Below are 21,469 nucleotides of genomic sequence, written 5' to 3' on the forward strand. Positions count from 1 at the left end.
TGTATTTGAAGAATTAACACAGCTATTCAATTACTGTCCCGAAGTAACTTTGCCATGTTTGGTTTGCTTCTATGATTGAGAACATAGAAAAAAATATTAAAATTGCATTTCTATTTACAGTGCATCGTAAGAATTATAAAAATGCCGTGCTCGTGACTACAATTAATTACTTAATTAATTAATTATTACGCAGCTAAACTGAGCGAGCGACCATGAGGCTGCGGCTTTGGAGTAACTTCGATTACCTGGTGTTCTTCAAACCACAGGAAATCTCACTACACGGCCAGTTTTTCATTTCGGCTCCACCGCAATGTGAATGCCGCGTCCGTGTGTTGGCCGAACGGTATCAGCATCGTGCTAAGCATGCAAAAAAAAAAAAAAACCGTATAACGGGCACGATTGGTTTAATAGGTGGCGCTTTTGTCGCTGGATCTACATGGCTTTACACTCTCACCTGCTACTCCGAGGAACCGAGACTTCCATTTTATTGGCGTCAAATAACTGACCATCTGCATCTGGCGCTCTGTAGAGTAACCACCGCTCTACTGTACACTTGGGCAGTCCACTGCGCAATTTGCATACTTATGCGTATGAGAGACTTGCATCTCTCCAGAAGGTTGCGTGGGTATATAGACCCGCGTCCAGTCTAGCTCGGTCGTTTGAACGAAGTCAACCTCCGATTTTTGGCGCATAGGACTCCGTTTCATAATTCATAAAGTTGGTTTCCCCACACTGCACGCTGTCTTATAATAATGGCGTCACTAGCCATCCATGAGGCAAGGATAAAAGGCTGCCACAAGCCTGCTAGAGCTTGTTGTTGTCACAAGAACAACGTTGACAAGTTCCGCTTCACGAAATATACAAGCTGTATAGCTCCATTAGACTCACAAGTAACATGGAAACGACGCTGCAGCTGAACGCTGACGAAAAAAGTCGATTCCTGAATAATTCTATACATGGTGTGACCATTTGTTGTTGTCTCCTTTTTGTTGTTTGTGTGCGCAGGGCACAGCGGCGTCAACCAGCTGGGAGGCGTGTACGTGAACGGCCGGCCGCTGCCGGACTCGACGCGCCAGAAGATCGTCGAGCTGGCCCACTCCGGAGCCAGGCCGTGCGACATCTCGCGCATACTGCAGGTCTCCAACGGATGCGTCTCCAAGATACTCGGCAGGCGAGTCTCCTCGTGGTGCTTTTCTTTTTATCCTTCTTTAGTCCATGCTTGGGAATCTCGTGTAACTCGGGCCAAAAATATAAAAAAGTCATTGTACTACTCCGACGCATCCCGAGAGAAACGAAGGTGAAGCATCATGTATTAAACGTTGGCGTATTTTTTTTTGCTTTTTACCAGTTAATTAAAAATTGATGCCGTAAGATTTTTCAACAGCTGCAATTGCTATGTAGGGTTCAAATCGGCAAAACCTGGTCGCCAGTATTATCAGTTCTCTCAAGAAAGATACGTTTGCGTTCAATCTACATATTTTTTTCTCACGCCGTAAGCGAATACCTAAAACTCCAGGTATGCCCAAGACTGCGGCTTCTCTGCAACCGATAGCAAATGCGGCTGCCTGAACTTCGAGGGCACAGTGGCAACGGCTAGAGTAGAACCCGTGCGGAAGGTGCGAAATGTTCAAAGCCGGAGTACGCCTCGTATTTTTCGCGGAGATATAGATTACATCATAGAGGTTTTTCCAGAGCATACTGTCCGTGGGCCATTGTCAGCTTGTAACCAAAATCGCAATGACGCCACCGCCGCGCTGTCATGCGATTCAGGTGGGCCTGGGCCATGTCTGCCATAGGTGTACCGCCACCGCAGTCCCGCGAGGGGGCGCTCTCCCAGGCCCACGTGGCCCCGGCCGACCTGGATCACGTGGCCGCAAACGGCTCACTCTCATTGGCCAGCAGGTGAAGAACACGCATCAATGTCCTATTCTTGTTGGTCAGAAAGCGATCTCGTAATCTGGGAATGGTGAAGTCGTCAGGCTCTGTGCTTCGGCAGGCCTGTACACCTTTTCAAATTAACCCTTCTCGGCGCAGATATATTGCCACTGGGCTGTGCCAGCAGCGTTTGGATTGATGGATGTCACAGAGGAAAATTACTGCGCATGCCCACCGCAGCACAAAAAGCACATACGCTCAGGCAAGGTATAAGCAGTTAAAGGTCTATACAGCTCAACACGAGAAGAGAGAGAAGTACAGGAGGGGGGGGGGGGGGGGGGGGGGTTGGTAAAACGGGTACAGATGTAATTTCCTGGTTTCGGGCAGCAGGACCGAAGATGCTATAAATACATTTTACCTCGCGCGTCCTGTTCACAACACATGAAAGTCGTTGCTAGTGAGTACGTTTCAGTGAAGTTACGTTTGGTCAGTGGATATTTTTCTGCACACTGCCACGCTTACTCGTGCAACCCGCCGCGGTGGCTCAATGGCTACGGCGTCGGGCTGCTGAGCCCGTGGTTGCAGGATCAAATCTCGCCCGCTGCCGCCCAGCGTACCGTGCGATGCCAGTGCGCGTTAAAGAACCACGGATGATCGATAATATCCTGGAGCCCTCCACTACGGCGCCTCTTTCTTTCTTAATTTTTTTTTACTGTCTCCTTCATGCATTCGCTCAGGGCATGGCGGAGGTGACCGCCGAGAGAGAGAGGTATTCCCTTCGTATTTCATTTTTCTTCAGAACCAATTTATTGCGGTGCACTGTGCGATGTCAGTGCACGTTAAAGAACCCTAGGTAGTCGAAATTTCCGGAGCCCTTCACTACGGCGTCCATCGTAGCCTGTGTCGCTTTGGGACGTTGCACCCCCATAAACGAAACAAATTTATAGCGACAAATATTATCCTGTTACTCAAGGCTTTCGGTACGTCGTTGGCTACTTGCGTCCAACTTGCTTTTAGCCAAATACTATAGATAACTCATTATCAAGAAGTGGCCGCTTTTATGGCCACCTCGTGAAGACTGCCTTCGGCTAGCACTACAGTATAATCCAGTGGCATCTGAATGAATCGATATTGGGAGGACAGTGAACGAAGCATTCTTTTTCCTGAAGAGATGGAACACGTCCCGCGTAATGACAGACTTTGGTTGCGGCGCTTTAGCAAAGATGGCAAATTAAGCTTCATCGCTCACGTAATGGACGATGTCTTGCAGTCCAGGTCCTCTTCGGGCGGATGCCGCTCAAAGATGGCTTTATGCTGAGCGATAGTCTCAACTCTCGGCCACTTTGATGTGGATCTATACGTCCCAGAACAGCACCGTTAAACAATGCCGCATGCTCTAATGGAAGGCTCTGGATTAATTTCGACCGCCAGAAGTTGTTTTACGAGCACCTAAACTTCACTAAGCTGGCGCGTTGTCATGTTCCCTTCGTCGAAATGAAGCCACTACGATTGTTATCATACCTCCATGCTCAGCATATCAGAGCGCCATATCAGTTTTTCCCCCAAGCACCTGGCGTAGAATAATAGTAAGCCGTAGTTTCCGGGATGGGAAGAACTATTTTGTGGCTTCAACTAATTGTGAATACGACGTGCACGCTACAATACAGCTTTATTTTCTTTTTTTAACAACTGCAAGCTAGGTATAGCAGCTTTGGCCTCTGAGCACTGATTCGTTCAGCAGCTATGCATAGAAAGCGGAGAATGATGTTAAAGTTGAGGAAAAAAAAAAACTCAGTGCCACCTAATTATATTATGAGTTGGCAGTGCGATAGCTTTATAAGCTGTTGACGTCTTTACCTCAAGTTTTCTGTCATTCTTTCGGGGTTACGTTGGCGGACCCTTACATGTCTGCCTGCGCACAACCAGACGCCTCTTCGGGGCACTTAGCTGGTAGTTAGAAGTTTCCCCAAAGGTGCCTGGAGGTGGCTACAAGGACGCAATGAAGATACATCGAAACGTTTTGTTGTCACTTCCGGTCCAGTGGCGTCACTTCTGGTCCTGGAAATTATGTGATCAACGGCGCATTTCTTTTTTTCCGGCGTGGCTTCTAATGCTATTGCATTAAGAAAAAAAAAATAAAGGCCAACAAGTGCAGCAGATAGCTGGGCATGTAACAGTAAATACGATCAGTTATGGCGAAATATGTTGAGCGCTGTTTTATCTTTGAAGTTTTGACATGGAGTATTATTCTCGTTCATCTGGGCTTTTTGTTACTTGTCCAGGGTATTTCTACGCTATACGCGTTTGCTGTCTTGATCTTCTTTTTGAATGCCAGCCTGCCTGCAGTAAAATAGAATATAGAGGTTGTGTGAAAGTCTTGAACGGCGACAAGGCCGGATTCAGCAGGCCAGCCAACCTTTGAGGCTCTTCAAGGTTTTTAAACGCGCCTTAAGATGTCAGGTCCTGCGTGTATACGCGACTAGGGACTGCAAGGCGTATCTGGCGTGCAATATATAGCTCACAATAATAATAATAATAATAATAATAATAATAATAATAATAATAATAATAATAATAATAATAATAATAATAATAATAATAATTGGTTTTGGGGGGAAAGGAAATGGCGCAGTATCTGTCTCATATATCGTTGGACACCTGAACCGCGCCGTAAGGGAAGGAATAAAGGAGGGAGTGAAAGAAGAAAGGAAGAAGAGGTGCCGTAGTGGAGGGCTCCGGAATAATTTCGACCACCTGGGGATCTTTAACGTGCACTGACATCGCACAGCACACGGGCGCCTTAGCGTTTTTCCTAGCTCACAATGAACCGGTTTTCCAGCTGGGGAGCATCCATCTCAGAATGCTACTCATGATGACTTCGTAGAGTTGGGGTTCTATAGACGCTGCCTTCGAGGGTCTTTGCAGTTCCGGTTTCTCTTAATTTCTGTCGCAAACATGCTGGCTGACCCAAGCGGTGTGCGCAGGTACTACGAGACGGGCTCAATCCGTCCGCGGGCCATCGGCGGCAGCAAGCCGCGTGTGGCCACCCCCGACGTGGTGGGAAAGATCGCCGCCTTCAAGCGCGAGTGCCCGTCCATCTTCGCCTGGGAGATTCGGGACCGGCTCCTCTCCGAGGGCATGTGCTCCGGTGACAACGTGCCCAGCGTGAGTGCCCCGCCCTCCACTCTGCGTATGCATCTTTATTAAAGGTTGCCACGAACCTTTCATATAAAGGGACCCTGAAATGATTTCGATGGTCATATGCTAGTGCAACAGATCTGTAGAGGTGGTCTTTGTGGCTCGCCCAGACTGCCCAATGACGTCATCCAGGTAGTGGACGCGCGGTGAGGTGTGTCGCACTAATTGGTTGCGAGCTACTCTGAGCAGCCATTTTTAAAAATTATTTCTAAATTATAGCGTCCCCGCAGAGCTTTCACATTTGACCCGAATTCCCACAGAGACGATCTGTACAGATTTGTGGCACTAGAATATGACCATCGAAATCATTTCAGGGTCCCTTTAAGATACGAAAAATAGGGTCACAGTCGGACATCCGTGTCTTCAGCACCAAAAGTGCCGGATGTAAGCGGCCTTCGGGGTGCTGTTTATATATGGCAAAGTTTTGCAGAAACAGTTATCCTTTCTGAACTAAATACCCACGATTAAGAGATATTATTCCGCTGTATTTACGCTATAGATACTTTCTTCACGGCACCCGAATAAGAACTTTCGATGCCTTTCAGTTCTCTCACCAAGCCTTTCAAATAATTCGTCAAGGTCGTGGTGTCGATTGCTGAGAAATTATCGGTTTCTAACTAAAAACTCGGTTTAAATGTCATAAAGACGAGACCAAGAAGTAAAACCTATTGTCATGTTCATCTGAACTCGTGTCCGCAGCAGGTCTTCGCATTTGAACGCAACGGGCGGTCGTCGCGCGGGATAAACGAGTCCAGCTTTATACGCCATGTGTGTTCGCACCCGAAGAAAAATAATATTCATTTTCACTTATTTACGCATTCAAGATGTGCAGCGAATAATATAATAATAATAATTGGTTTTTTGGGGAAAGGAAATGGACCCGCCGCGGTGGCTCAGTGGTTAGGGCGCTCGGCTACTGATCCGGAGTTCCCGGGTTCGAACCCGACCGCCGCGGCTGCGTTTTTATGGAGGCAAAACGCTAAGGCGCCCGTGTGCTGTGCGATGTCAGTGCACGTTAAAGTTCCCCAGGTGGCCTAAATTATTCCGGAGCCCTCCACTACGGCACCTCTCTCTTCCTTTCTTCTTTCACTCCCTCCTTTATCCCTTCCCTTATGGCGCGGTTCAGGTGTCCAACGATATATGAGACAGATACTGCGCCATTTCCTTTCCCCCAAAACCAATTATTATTATTATTATTATTATTATTATTATTATTATTATTATTATTATTATTATTATTATTATTATTATTATTATTATTATTAAAGGAAATGACGCAGTATCAGGGAAGGGATAAAGGAGGGAGTGAAAGAAGAAAGGAAGAAAGAGCTGCCGTAGTGGAGGGCTCCCATAAATGTATTCTTGCGAAAGTAGCCTAACAAAACTGCCCCATGTGATTAGTCAGATTAAGAACCTGTCGTACGCTCTTTCCTATATAGCATCACAGCATGTAATTTTGTCCACCATGTCCCCTCCGTGCATGTCTTTCCTTTTCTGCGCTGCATAGACAGCTCGTGCACCCGGCATCCTCGCATGCGGCATAGCCGTGGCGGGTCTTCCTGAAACTGACAGGCAGTGAGCAGGGCAGGTCGGTGGTGGGAAGGAGCCGGCCTTATCTGGCAGTCCACATATATAAGCGGGGAGAGTGGCGGACGAGGCTGGCCCCTCAGCGGTGCGTTATCTCAGCTCCCTCAGGAACGGCCGTGCTGCCAGCTTCGTGGGCACACGTACACAGGCGGGACCGCATCCTCGCGGGAACATTAGAAGCCGCCGCCGCCATCGCAGCAGTCAGTGCGCCTGTCGAAGAGCGAGCAGCTCGAGCAGAAAGAAGCCGATGTGCGCGCGGCCTCGCTTCGCCTGCACCGATGCTCATCTTGAATCTGCGTGGGACGATGCTGCCGCGGTGGAACAGGAGGGATATATTTGAGGAAGAATTTAAATAGAAGTCTTTACATTAGCAAGACGAAGCGAACGAATGTAGACGCGCTAAATGCGTCGAGAACGTCTGGCGGATTGTTGCAGGCATAAAATACGTACATAGGGAAACGACGAAGTCGGTAAGAGCTCTACTATAGTCTGACTGGCAGGGTATGACAAAAGGAAAAGCTCCCAGGTCAACGAAGCTTTAATCCCTGACACGAATGCAGTGCATATTGAGAACTTCAAATGAAGTTAGACTATTTACGGCCGGACCGAGTAGACGACGTAGGCAGCCGCCGCGGTATCTGAGTGGTTATGGCGCTCGGCTGCTGGCCCGAATGACGCGGGTTCGATCCCGGCCGCGGCGGTCGAATTTCGATGGAGACGAAATTCTAGAGGCCCGTGTGCTGTGCGATGTCAGTGCACGTTAAAGAACCCCAGGTGGCCGAAATTTCCGCAGCCCTTCACTACGGCGTCTCTCATAGCCTGAGTCGCACTGGGACGTTAAACCCCCATAAACCATAGACGACGTAGGCAACTTGGAAGCTAGCGAAGTGACTGTCACTTCGGAGTCCGCTTGTGAATAGGTCTTCGGCTGTTGAGTGCTGGTCGGCCGTCGTTGTAGCAACTGAGGGACCGGTGATACCCTGGCGCGCTCTCCACGCACAAACGGCCGGTGTATTGGCGTAAGATAGGGGAAGGACACAGAGAGAGCGAAAGAGAAAGGAAGAAAGAAAGCGCGTGGAAACGAGGCGCGACGATAAACACGCGAGCCGGGAACCTATTTCGTCGTCGCCCGCTTCTTTTCGGCCCATTTTTCGGCCGCAAACGAGCGAATCATACCATATCTCCGGGTGTTCCCCATCCATTCATGGCTCGGGCACGCACCCCGGGGCGGCGGGGCATGCGTCGTCGGATCCTCTCTCTCTCTCCAGGCGGGAGACGCGCAAGCCAGCAAGCGCGCACGTGCGCATCCCATCTCGAAGTATGGAGAAAGAGCGGAGGGATGGAAGAGGAGGGGGGGGGGGGATGTAAGAAGAAGGCTCCTCGTATCTCCTCCCTCGCGGCTGCAGCAGCCGCCGCCGAATTCTCCCCCGGGGCACGAGGGCCGCGGCGGCGTCGGGCGACGGCAAAGCGTTAATCCGCTCCTGTCTTTAGCAGCGCGGAAAATTGGTTGCGATGTGGCGCCAGCCCGACCCAACGCGCGGTGACGGCAGGACCGAGAAGGAAGCCTGGGGGAGGAGGAAGGGGGGGGGGGGGGGTTGGGAGGGGCGGCGGTGGCGGTGGCGAAGCTGCCTAGGCGACGGCTATACGCGGCCTGCACTGCTCCGCAGTGCGGGTTGGGCGGCCGTGTGCGCTTGCTTCGTTCTCTGCTTTCCTGCGTGGCAGGCGCTCGGCACTGCCGCCAGCAGCTCGACACCCGATGCCTGCCTGGCATGCGCTTTACCCCCCCCCCCCCCCCCTCCTCCTCCTCTTGTTGTTTTTCTCGGTGCTTACATTAGTTGCGTGCAGCACTTCGGAAAAATCGGACAGCTAGATAGGAGTCCTGCAATGCGGCTCCAACTCTAAGTGAAAACGGCGTTTCACATAACAGTAACGATGCGTTTGGAAGCTAGCACTGCTCACGTGACCGACGAGTATAAATGGGTGCTCTGAAGGATGCACACTTCGTTCTTTCGTGAACGACCACGCAGACTCTGCGTGTCGCAACGTTCAGGTGCGCTCGCCATTGTCTCGTTCATGGTTGCGCTCCGTGACTGCGGCTTTCAACTTGCGGACTGCTTGCGTAGTGCCGGGCAATGCATTGTTTACAAGTGCGCGGCCTATGCTGCGGTCACCGCCGGTGATTGCTGAGCACGGTATAGCATACCACTACTCGGTCTTCGCTCCTCCTGCATAGAACTGCTTCAGGACAGAGCCGATACTGAGCCGACCACGCAGGCCTTGCGCGCGTGCCGGGGCGCTTTAAGACTAGCCCCGTCCGCAGAGTGCGCGAAACGAGGCGATCCCCGACTCATAACGCGGAGCATAAATTACAAGCGCGCGGCGGGCTCCGACCGGCAGCGTCGTCCGTCCCTGCCTGGCGCCTACCGCGCAGCGATAGCCGCGAGGATTTAAGCCAGCAGTGTTCGTCGGTGCGTGCAAACGTTTCTTTGTGTGTGCGCGTGTGCATATGAGTTTGCATCACTCGGGGGCTGTTTGTGACAAGCTGCGCCCTCGTAACAAGCTTTCTCCTCCTCGTTAGCGCGGCGGGATTTCGGGGCAGTGGCGTTTCGGGGAAAAAGAAGCCTTGGTCGCCGCCGCCGCGCCGAGATTGATTGTGCGACGCGAACCGTAGCGCCGCCGTCGGCGAGCCGACGTCGCTCGCGGTGAAGGAAATGCCGCTGAACTGTTTTTCTTTTTGCAACACTGTGTAGATGGACGCACGTACGCGTATCACACTGTGTAACGACGTCCAGCTCGCTGCGTCACCGGCCGCTCGAGGCGAAATTATGTCTCCTCACGATGAAATGAGTGCCCGCAGGGCAGTGCGCATTGACGTTGGGCTGTTTACCTAGAAGAGTGTGTGCTAGCAGGAATCGAAGGCAGTGAAGCGGACAGAAAATAAGGAACATGACTCAGATTGGCGTGATCCGTTTCGCTGCCGGTCTGAACTGCTGCTTCTTTCATGCAACTTTTACATCGAAAACTAAATTTGAAAACACAACGTGAAGGTTAGTGGCCAATGGGTTCTTATGTGCCAGAGCAACGCGTGGGGCTCCAAGGTGCTCCGTATAGTTGAGCCCAGGAGGTCAATTTCGACACCTGCGGTTAAAAACGTGTTACGACATCTCAGCACGCGACCGTATTTACATTTTGCCTCGACCGAAATGCGGCCGCCGTGGTCGAGGTCGAAACCTATACTCATTAACTCGCTGCATTGGCCATGAGCCACCGTGCCGCTAATCACGTGAAGCTATGGCTCATTAAAAACGTTCATCTCTTGTGGCTAACAAGCCAGACCAGATTCTTGGGTGCCATGTGAATCAAAGGTTACGTAGAGAAAATTCACTTCGGCGCGTTGTGTGAGCGGGCCGGTATAAAATATATAGGACAGCTTGCAGACACGTATACCAAGGGCTTCAGATCACCGTTGGCTCAAACGTACGCATGTCGAAGAGCTGTAGACACGCGCGTATCGGAGCTGTTGGGGCCGATAAAGCTCCTCACATGTTTATATATATGTGTTGCCCAAGTCGCTTCCTTTAGGTTGCCATAGCACTCACGTTTAAGTCCGGACCTTTACTCGCGATAAGTCGGACGTTCCAGCCGTCGTGCCCATATCGTTACGGATGATACAGAGCTGCTTCGGTTAGTGCGTCAGTCACTCCGAAAGTACACAAAACGCGCTCCCATGATGCAGCTGTGCTGCCACCCGGATTACAGCGAAAAGCTCAACGGAGCTTTTGTTTCGCGATGCAGCTAGAGTTTACATCATTAAGCTTCACTCACAAGACTTATGGAGAGCTTTTACGGCGCGCGTGTCGTGTCGTATCTAAATTGAACATTCTCCCGCGATGCAATTGCGCGGGTGTCATGGAATATTGGGAAGGGTATGTATCATAGTACTCTGGCGTGCAGGTGCGTTCATACATGCGCGCATGGACACATGCACATTTCGGCACAGGTATAACCAGCTTCCTGAATTTACGAAGGTCTGTCGCCAGTGTATCTTGTTCTCAGAACTGCGCCCCGTTTACTTACTTTCAACGCCACTCGTACGCCATGGACTACGTGTTACTCTCCCTTGTCCCACGTGAACTGCTGTTCCGGAAAAGGAATAAAGAGAGACGTTGCGGCTCTACGTAGCCACCGCCGTCAGACGGAGGCGTTATGAGGAGACGGGCGAGGTTTCACAATTCGTTGCCTTGAGGCGTATACGCGTACAAGCACGGAGGTGTCGTCATCAGAGCCAGCAGCGCGGCCAACTTGCCCCGATGGAATCGGCTTCCGTCTGGAGACCCGATGCATCATCGCCCGTTCCTGGCGCGAGGCGTCTTGCGCGTAGGCGAACACACGTTCAGAGGCGGACGCAGCGCAATGTGCCGGGTCGTGACTCGGCGTGAGAAGTGGCAACTTTCTCGCGCGCTTATTTGCATAGATTAGGCCTGCTCACCGCCGTCGCTGTCTTAGCAGCGCGTCGATGAATTTCTTTAAGCGCAGGCGCCTGCGCGTGAATAGCGCCGATATTCGCATGGCCAATATACAAGGTGTAAAGCAGAAGACGGGGATATGAGCGAGCCTTATGACCACCGCCACTATAGTGCGCACTATAGTGCGCGCTCCTGGCTGGACTGGCTGATCTTGGACTACTGTTGGCCCTGCTCCCGTTCGGAAATTTCTCCAAATAAACTCCATCTTACAAAGGGAACATTTTGCATGCCGTTTGGTTTGGTTTAAGGTGTTTAACGTCCCAAAGGGACTCGGGATATGAGGGACGGAGTAGTGGAGGGCTTCAGATAATTTAGATTACCTGCGGCTCTTTAACGTGCACTGACATATACCACAGTACACGAGCCTTTAATATTTCGGGTCCATCGAAATGGGACCGCCATGGCCCGGATCGAACCCGCGTCTTTTGGGTCAGCAGCCGAGTGCCATAACCACTGAGCCACCGCGGCGGCTTGCATGCACTTAAGAACTACATTTATTTATTTATTTATTTATTTATTTATTTATTTATTTATTTATTTATTTATTTATTTATTTATTTATTTTTGCATCTAGCTGGGTTCAGCTTCGAAGTGTATGAAAGGGGTCATGCTTCTGGGAGAAAAATTACATTTAAAAAAGTATATTCCTCCCTCAAATTTGGAGATAAATTATTGATAACATAAAGCGTGACCTTTCACATCGCTTCGGCCTGTATATGCACAGCCGACTACACATGTTATGATATCGGCACTGTGCAAATGAGTGCAATGAGGAAGAACCTTTTGGCAGTGCACGTTGGTTTCGCAGAGCAGATTTTGCGCGGCGTTGTAGGGCACTTAAAAAAAAAGTATTGTTACTTACTAAGGCAAACATACTAAATGCTTGTCACATATAATGCTAGCTATTAGTAACTGCAGGTAGTAAACGGAATGGTAGTAATCGTTTTTAAGGTCCGAGAGCTAGTACTCATAACTGACCTCATAAAGAAAACCCAGTAGCAAGCACGAGCTTTTGGCCTGTCACCATTACTAACTATTTTAGTAAAGCCTAGTTACGAGCACCACCAAAATTAAATATGCTTTACTAAGCTGCCCATAGTAGCAGCACCAATAAATGATGCTGCCTCTAGCAAGAGTTCCTAACTTGTAGGAAGCAATTATGCATGCAGGCTAATTAACTGGAAGTCATTTGTTTCTCGTGACTAAGTAACCACACAACAGGCAAGTGTCACCAGGTTGGTCACTGTTGACTAATTTGCTGCCGCATTATTTTGAAAGTCGCGTTAAATCAACGCTGAACATCTGCACGCAAAAAAGCAAGAAGAGAAGGAATCCAGTCTTGGATGCGTCGCTTTAACCATGTAAATGGCCACCGTGTGTTAGTCCAGTTCGGTATGATATTACTGTAATTCAGATGGAAAGCTGACTGTCAGCACTGGTATAACACATAGGCTCTGTAGCATTGTGCTGATAGCTATTATGGCTCAGATATGAAATGGAAAGGCCATTTATTTTTGCACCCAAGAACAAATTTGATCGCTACTTATGCACTTCAATTTGAAAATGCTTCGCGGACATTATCTGTCGAGGGGAAAGCTACAAATAGAATGAAAAATAAAGTGAGCTTTTCACTCATGCATACGCAATAATCATTAGTTGATCAAAGCCATTGAAAAGGCCTCCCATATATAGCTCCCGTGTGACCTGGTTCCTTGATCCTAAAAGAACCGATGTTCTATTAAACATCGGTTCACATTTATGTCTGGAGCAATGCGCTGCTAGGTTGCCAGATGCTGCGACTTGCGCAAGATGTATGACCAACTAGCCCCGTTTAAAGACTTGCTATCATTAGTTGAATGCGAATAATGTGTTCTCTTTCACAGCGGATCTAGCTGTACAGGTGCCAACGGGGTTAGAAATATGCAGTTGTTGTAAACTAGGCTTTGGTAATCGTGATTGTGAAATAAGGTTATTGGTTAAGAACAACTGCTGCCTACACCTTCTTCATGTGTATCTAGATTGTACAGTCTTTGTCAAAAGTATACAGCCCAGGGGGTGTGCTTCTGAGCCCTGCAGTGCGGCTCTTCTTGCGTACTCAGGGTCCCTAATCTCACGAAGGCGGGAGGAACTTAAGTCCTCAGCCCTCCCAAGCTTAGGACCGTCAAATGAGCTTAAGAGCCCCGCTGCATGGTTTGGAAGCACACCCCTGGGGCTGCATATTTTTGACGAAAATTGTACATATAGCCTGCACATTAAACACACTTTGGTGTTAGAATTTCAATACCGGTCAGAATATATTGTATAGCTTGATTCAGTTCGTTGTTATAGCATACACAACTGATAAACCACGTAAGCCGCCGCGGTGGCTGAGTGGTTATGGCGCTCGGCTGCTGGCCCGAAAGACCCGGGTTCGATCCCGGCCGCGGCGGTCGAATTTCAATGGAGGCGAAATTCTAGAGGCCCGAGTACTGTGCGATGTCAGTGCACGTTAAATAACCCCAGGTGGTCGAAATTTCCGGAGCCCTTCACTACGGCGTCTCTCATAGCCTGAGTCGCTTTGGGACGTTAAACCCTCGTAAACCATAAACCATGACAAACCACGTGACCTTGCCATCAAATGAATTAACACTTCTGAAATAAAGATTGGCGTTGTAATGAAGAAACCTGTAAAAAATGGCTTATTACGAGCACTGAGTGCTTCAGGCACATGAAAGAATGCTAAGATGAAACATCACGTCAAAGACACCACAGATTGTGTACGAGACCTTTAATAAAGAGATTTGCCAATGAAACCAGGGGACCATTGGGTGTTATAAACAACGAGGGTCTGGAAAATGCTGATTTCCGAAATGAATGCACTCGACTGTATCGGTGACAACCATGTCATAGATCCGATAAGAATAACAGTTGTGCGAAATGTTATAATTCTGACCAAAATAATGTAAGAGAAGTGGGGCGCAGGCTCCGCGGCCATCGATCCATTTATTAGAGAAATGCGTATAATGTAACAAACCCTTACATATAGTACCGACAGGCATTACGAGAAGGCATTTCCACTGTGTTGGAAATATCCGTGCTAACGAGTGCATTGCGTAACCAAGGTACGGAGGAAGCTTGAGTGCACGAGGTAAGATACACAGGGACTGTACAGCACTGATGGGTCGTCCATAAAATGAGCTTGCAAATTTATGGAAAGGATGACAGCAGGCACGTATGCAAAGATATGTCTCTGCTTCTGATCATTACGCTCGGGAAGTCACAGAAGAACGATTGCGTTGAGCTTGAAAACTTCTATAAAGAAAATTGAGCCATGTTTAACAATGGCTTACGGCAAGTAGTGATGCGTTGGAAGTAGTTAGCGCTTATGTTAATACCTTGAACACGTACTTTCGAATCATGAGAGATAATATCCACCAGTTATGAGCACCTGCACATTATCGCCGCTTTGGAGGTGCTTAGAGGCTGCTCCTACACAACCATATCAGCTATTCAGATTTTCCTTTCGTTCAGAAACTTGTCGTTTACTGTAGCGGCCTCATCTTGCTCTGCACCGCAAATGGAACGCGTTTACTGTTCACACAAGTTTTTTTTATGTTAGAGAAGTGTTTTCACGCAGTTTCATTGCAATTTAGTTTATTGCTGGATCGCATGGTTAGCATCGTGTGAAGGAAAGCATTTTCTTTAATGACTGTTTTGTGGAAAGCTATCATTTTTGTGAGTCACTGGTGAAAGAAATGATGAATGGAAAGCCATCCTGAATGGGGACACATATTCCTCTGAGGTGAAGTTCCCCTGGTTGGCGCACTTAAAGGTGATAAACTGCAGCTGGTCAATATTCAAGAAAAGACATGCAATTATTGGACTGTTCCTACCCTTATTAGAGCGATAGTTGGTAGTAGTAGTAAGTGGTTTTTTATTAAAATAATAATAGAAAGAAAGGAAAAGATTTTTCCTAGCCCCGGCCTCTGCCATCGATACTGAAGCACCTGAGCTGGGGCAGCGGAAATAAAGGATAGCAGGCAGAATGGAGAAATGAAATGAAAGAGGTGAGGGGACAGGAAGAGAGGATAGGGGGAATGCTAATAGTTGCTAATTATTATAGTTGGATGGAGCACATTCTGGAGTATTTCTACCGTAGCTATGCATATATGTGGTACAGCTGTGGCCACAGGTAGCTTCTTCTTTCACTTCTGCAGCTGCAGCTGTACGCAATCATACAAGTTTCTCGTCCTGGGTTGAATGAAAAGACCCGGAAATGCATGGTCGAATCTTGGAGGCTACCGAGACAGCTTGAAAGGAGGTTAAAGACAGTGCCTCCAGCAATGGGGAGAAAATCGATCGATGTGTAAAGCCAAGAGGGAGAAGGGGTGCAGCGGGGATTAGGGAAAAACTGGTGATGTATGTAGTCTGAAATTAAACATGGAGAAGCGGATTTGGGCCCGACTCATGATGCCGAGAACGGGCACTCGTTGATGTAATTGAGCGACAGAGTACTATACGGTAAGAAAAATGATTTCGTGGGTGGTACACATTAAAGTGGAGTGGTGATGTTCAGAAAGTTGCCTCAGCTTGGATGGCCACAGCCATGCAAAGGTAGCTGGAGGTCAGTGACAGTGGTATATGTGTCCTACAAAAAAAAAAAAATCCCTGCTGATGATAATGCCCGTGAATGTATATAGAAGCCGGTGGAAATACCGTTACCAATGAAAAAATGCACTTCTACTATACCCCACTCTGCCCACTTGACACTTCCACTGTACCAGTTAACGACTACAGCAGCACTGCTGTGAAACCTATTGACGGTTGACTCTGCTAGAGAGCTCTGTGAGGACGAGTCAGTCCATCTAACTCTAAAATAAGCGGGAAAAAGCCTGTACCCGCAAGAAAGATAAATACGACCTATAACCAGCTAAACGAGCCAGCGCAAACTCTGAAACTTTACGTGTGTAACGAATGGGTTCACGGTAAGCCTATGCATGCACGTGTAAGTATACAGTCTGGCACATTCGCTCACCACTCCTCGCTTCAGATGCCACGGGAACGGACCTGCTCATATTCTAGGTGTAGTAAGTCACCGGCCTGAGCATATTCGCAAGATAGACGTTTACTGTTCCAGGGTCATACGACGGTCGAACCATTCTCGCATCCACAGGAGCCGTCCAGTAAACGCGGACGGCCAAATGTCGAGTATGGTTCGATGGCAGTGCGCGGAGGAATGCTTAGAGCGCAAGCGGAAATGTCCGGGCAACTGGCACAGCCAGCAGCCAACAGGATACCCAGAACCCGATCCTGCTATGGGCGCCCGGTATGGGGTGAATGAAACCGGCCCTTCGCGTGCGCTTGTGAATCCAGGTGGGGATCAAAATCTGCGCATACCAGCAGCTTTATCGGGACTAGCTCTCAGGTTTGCAGTGACATGCGAGTGCTGTATCCCTGTGTCACGGAGGAAGACTAAGGAGTGGAAACTCCGCCGTATGCGGCGACCAGAAAAGGTCACAAGCCCGCGGCGCCATTATCCTGCTGGCGGCGCCTGGCGGCCTGGAAAGAAACTACTGAAATACAACGTCACGGCGTGCCCGCTGAAGCAAACACCCGTGTCGTCTGCTTGTCGTCTGCTTTGAGCGCGCGCCGCCTGCCCGGGCGCTGCATTTTTTTTTTTCTGCTGCTTCTACGAGGCGCCGCAAGGCGCCGTTACTGCATGGGCCCTCGTCGCTGCATGGGCCCCCGTCGCTGCATACAATTGTGACTTTATCTGGTCGCCTGCGCTCGCTCGCGCAGACGGGAGTTTCACCTCCTGTATAGTATTGCTCCGTGCCCCGTGTACAGAGCGAGCCGTGTCCCGTGCGAGGCCCGCACAGTTCTAGCCCGGGCTCCCGGAAGGATCATCGGCGACCCCGTGTCCCCGACGCAGGTGTCGTCCATCAACCGTGTGCTGCGCAACCTGGCCGCCCAGAAGGAGCAGCAACAGGCTGCCGTGCAGGGAGTGTACGACAAGCTGCGCGTGCTGAGCGGGGCCTCCCCGCTGGGATCGGCCGCGTGCTGGGGCCCCTGGCAGCCCACCACCACGCCCACCCAGCCCACCCAGCAGGGGGCCGGACCGCTGGCCGCGGCCGTCGCGGCCGCCGCTGCTGCGTCCACCACGCTACACGCGCAGCACGCCAAGGCCGCCGCCGCCGGTGAGTCGCACGTCTGGCTGTCTGTCATTGCTCAACGAGCCGCGCAGTGGTCGACGAGCGGTCAACGTGTGGTCAACGAGTTGTGAAGTGCGCGGTTTCATTTCAGAGACGAACTCTTTCAACACGTGGCCTCTCTTTTCGTGTGATAAATGGCGCCTGTCCCAGGTTGGATGGCGCGACGTCTACATCTTCGTTGCCGTACGCCCCTAAACAACAGCGACCAGGCGACTGGGCTGCGGAGCCATTGCTCATGCGCAAAGCCACGTTCGGGTGTTTTGTGCAGCTGAGCGAAATCGCGTGCGCACCGTGTGCCGTACAGTCGGGAACAAAAGTCCGTGGGCCACGTGTTCCTCAAACGGAGCCCATAGCTTTGCTATTAGCCGGCGCCTAAAGACTACACTTGTGGAGGTGAAAGAAAAAAAAAAGTTTGACTTTCACCTCAACAAGTGTCGTCTTCAGCATCTAGCTAATAGCAGAGCTATCGGCTTGGGTTGAGGAACACGTGACCCACAGACTTTTGTCCCCGACTGTACATGGCATATCGTTTGCGGGTTACTTGAGAGTGACACGAAGCAAGCGGCGAAGGAAATACGCGTTGAACGAATTTAGTCGAAGGCTATACGCTCTGCAACGTCTTTGAAGTAAACATATGTGCGACAGATCACCATTTTCACCTCTATAGCCTCCAACGTATGGCAATTGATGTCGAGGTTTATTTCACTACGTGTAGGGGGCGAGCGACCATTCGAAAATTTCTAATAGTGAGACAAATATCCTTCTATTCGATTATTCGAATGAATCAAATAGTGTGTTTTAAAAATTGTTCGAAACGAGTTGATTATGCTCTCGACTTTTCGAATTGTTTTCGAATAATAGGAGGTTCGATAAAGGCCCTGCCGTATTTTTCCTCGACGGCTGTTCCAAAAACGGACCACACCGATGCCGTGCACCATCCTTTCGCGGAAAGTATGAACGGGATGAAGGGTTCAGCGCCATGACGCGGTCCATATGTGTGGCAGCGTGCATAATGCTTGTACATGGCCTCTAAGACTGGAAGACGCGGCAGGACTCAGGCAGGTTCACCAAAACCCTGCCTTGATGCTCGCTGTCGGAGGTCATGGCTCATACGTATGTCTTATTTCCTGCGGTGTGGCTCTATAGTTCCGCAGGGGTACCCACCAGTTTTCTAATGGGTTTTCTCCGGCCTGGAGCTCGGCTCTTCTAAGGTGAAACTCTTGGGAAAAGAGTCTTTGACCAAACCGTGCAAATGGTAATTTTCCTATACTTATAACTTGACAGTCTTAGGGTTATTACGCACTCTAAACAGAAATGTGTAAAAATGGAGTAAACACTCTTCTAGCGCAACCCTTTTATAAAAAGTAATGCGCTAGAGGAAAGCTTACTGCCTTTTTACTCCCATATAGGCGTATTCGTGTTTAGAACGTATACAGTGACTTCATGTCGCGACCTGTGTGTGGACATTAATGTTGCGTCTTTCAGCAGCTGTAGCTTTAACTGTGAAAGCTTGAAACTTATAGCACCGTCCGTACAGCAGCGCCACCTCTGGCGCTTCAGTGTTTCACTTTATTGCTCATTCTGTACGAATATTCGGGCAAGTAGCGAATATTCGTAGTCGATTCAGGTTTTAGCTACACCATTCGTATTCGACTCGGAAGCGAAGCTACACTATCCTTATTCGATTCGGTTTGGATAAACTTACTATTCGCACGCCCCTAACTGCGCGTATTGCTCTTAATTTTTTTGTTCTTGCAATTTACTCAGCAGCTGCAATGCGCGGATGCTCGCTATCTGAAGCGCGGCTTGTTTGGCTGTATGGTATACGTGGTTTCGATGCATGGTGCTTGGTTTACCATTTGAAAAGAGTAATCGCGCACTCGCGTGCACACTCTATAGCCTACCGTAACCTATTCCAAGGATGGCTTGTTATATTGCGGACTACTGATTAGACTTCATTCGGTTAAGAGCACGACTGTTTCCTCTTAATGAACTTTTTTTTGTTAGTTTTAGAGAGGTTGACTACCCCGAGGTACTGTTATAGTCGTAAACTTCACTGAAAAAATATCGCTAATTCAAGCAACGCCCTGCCTACTTTGTGTACGAAGTTTGGGCGTGTTCACACCAACGGCTTGCAAAAATCGCGCGGATGTGTTCGGTTGCGTATTAGCGATCTACATAAACGTTTAGTGCGGCGGTTTAACCTGCGGATAAGCAGGTCGTTTCCGGTTTGACCGCATCGCAGAGGGGGCGCCTTTGTCACGGCTTTCCGCTCTAAGCAGGAAGCTTTAAGCGACGGCTTTGAGCGGGCCGATATATACGCTGGTCTTCCGTGCACTTGAAAAAAGCCTGTACTGGCTTTAACGGAATAAAAAAAAATAACAAGCGAAGCAATGCCGCGGAAGATATTGACTGAAAAAAAGAGAGAGAAGTTCGTAATACTATACAGTATACGTTGCCCTTTTCGCCTTAACAATATGGGGGAAAATTATGAAGAACTCAACAATAAATGCCGCCGAACTGCACAGTGCGATGCGAGTAAGCTACAGCCTCAAACACGGTTTACAAAAAGTGGGATTATTACCGCTTTCCTCTGGCCATTTGTGTCGCGGAAAGAGGTCGCTGGTGCGTATATGCACTATGAGTGTGTGCTTGCATGCACGTATGGCCGCTTTGTGCCTCCGCCGCTAGGGGGAACCACGAAGCCGCCCAGTTAAGTGAACCAAAAGCAGCTTATTAATGCATATACAGGTGTCGCAGCTACCATGACCATCGTGTCTTTCTCGACCAATGGAGCCTTCTTCCTCGCGTGCGATATTGATGGTGTGAAATTGTGTGTTGGCGCTCACTTTTGGATCAGCGCTTTATGTTCGTAAGCATTGCTTAAAATTCCTATGCTCTTTAATCATTTTACCTTACAGTTCGTTTCAAATGCGTGGGGCGCAGTACTGGTTTCTCGCAGAAAAATAATGGGAACTGATTATCATCATCGAAATATAGGGGCCCGCAACAAGGAGGGTGTAGTCACAAAGTCGTAAACTGTAAGGCGATGTAGTTTTTTAGGTAGTCATCCTGACGCGACGCCGGGCAAAAGTGGTGTAAGATAACTGGCAGTAAAATTAACGGCGCTCGGCTGTCCTCACACTTGGTTTATCCTGGTTTACGTAGTAAGAAATTTTCCGCGAACTCAGTTTTTGTGCACGTCTGACGCGAAATTTTGGATTTGCACGAACTTGTGTGCTCTGTTCGGACGTTGTTGGAACATGGATTCTGGGTTCCTACAAAAAAAAAAAGAAACACACTGAGCGTAGAGTGTAGTTGTCACGTGATCAGATAAAAAAAAAATGTTCGCTTGGTGTGGGATCAGTTTTTACAATAAACAACAAAAGAAAATCTGCGAGTTTTGACGGTCACGCCTGCTATATTTACTGAGCCTCGTTACAACTTCCTGGACAAGCGCGAGATTTTTTTTTTGTTTTCTACGAGTGTAGGCTGAATAATAAGGTAGCAAGGCGGGCGAGTTGCTGATGCATGATGTTTGGTTGTTGCCTGTTCGCTTATATTTGCCTGTTTGCTGTGATTAAACTTTAGTTGAGAGTCAGCGCTTGTCCAGTGTTTTCTACCCTTGAAGTCCCCGTTTTCCGCGCTGTGATTTTTCAAATATGAACAATAAGCTTTAGACTTCCTGTAAATGACTATTTGGCGCGTATGGACGCGTCCCCGCTTTCAGTACACCGCCACAAGCTACTTGTACGTCGCCCTGAGCATTACTACATTGGACAAAGCCACTTAACGCATGCTCAGAAACTCAAAATGTTAAGTGGAAAGGGATAGAATGCGGACCCGGCTGTGCGAACAACGTGCGGCACTTGCGGAAAGAGACTTTTGCTATGGACCTTTCCATCGTTTACACCGCACGCAGATATTGAAACACCTCCTCTTTGGCCTGTTGAGAACAGGTTTTGAAAGCTCGCGTTACGTTTGTTGCGCTATGTGCAGGCAGCGTTCCACTGATGAAAATCTCACTGCATGTGGTGCAGCGAGAGTGCTTTTCTGCACAGCACCGGAGTCTTGCGTACGGGCTGCCACACG

General features: G+C 49.1%; 1 protein-coding gene and 1 non-coding gene across 3 annotated transcripts in view; both read left to right on the forward strand.

Moving 5' to 3' along the window:
* LOC144128371 (paired box protein Pax-6-like) overlaps window positions 1-21,469 on the forward strand; it is an 82,823-nt gene that overhangs the window by 43,917 nt on the left and 17,437 nt on the right. For both annotated transcript variants that reach the window (XM_077661731.1, XM_077661732.1), the window contains 3 exons: window positions 1,006-1,171; window positions 4,860-5,040; window positions 17,098-17,362. In XM_077661731.1, the coding sequence (XP_077517857.1) occupies window positions 1,006-1,171; window positions 4,860-5,040; window positions 17,098-17,362 (612 nt within the window). The remainder of the gene's footprint in view (window positions 1-1,005; window positions 1,172-4,859; window positions 5,041-17,097; window positions 17,363-21,469) is intronic.
* TRNAS-GCU (transfer RNA serine (anticodon GCU)) lies at window positions 13,543-13,614 on the forward strand. Its single transcript has one exon. It is a non-coding gene; the product is annotated as a tRNA-Ser (tRNA).

This window comes from Amblyomma americanum, chromosome 4 (genome assembly GCF_052857255.1).
Source record: "Amblyomma americanum isolate KBUSLIRL-KWMA chromosome 4, ASM5285725v1, whole genome shotgun sequence".
Taxonomy (NCBI): domain Eukaryota; kingdom Metazoa; phylum Arthropoda; class Arachnida; order Ixodida; family Ixodidae; genus Amblyomma; species Amblyomma americanum.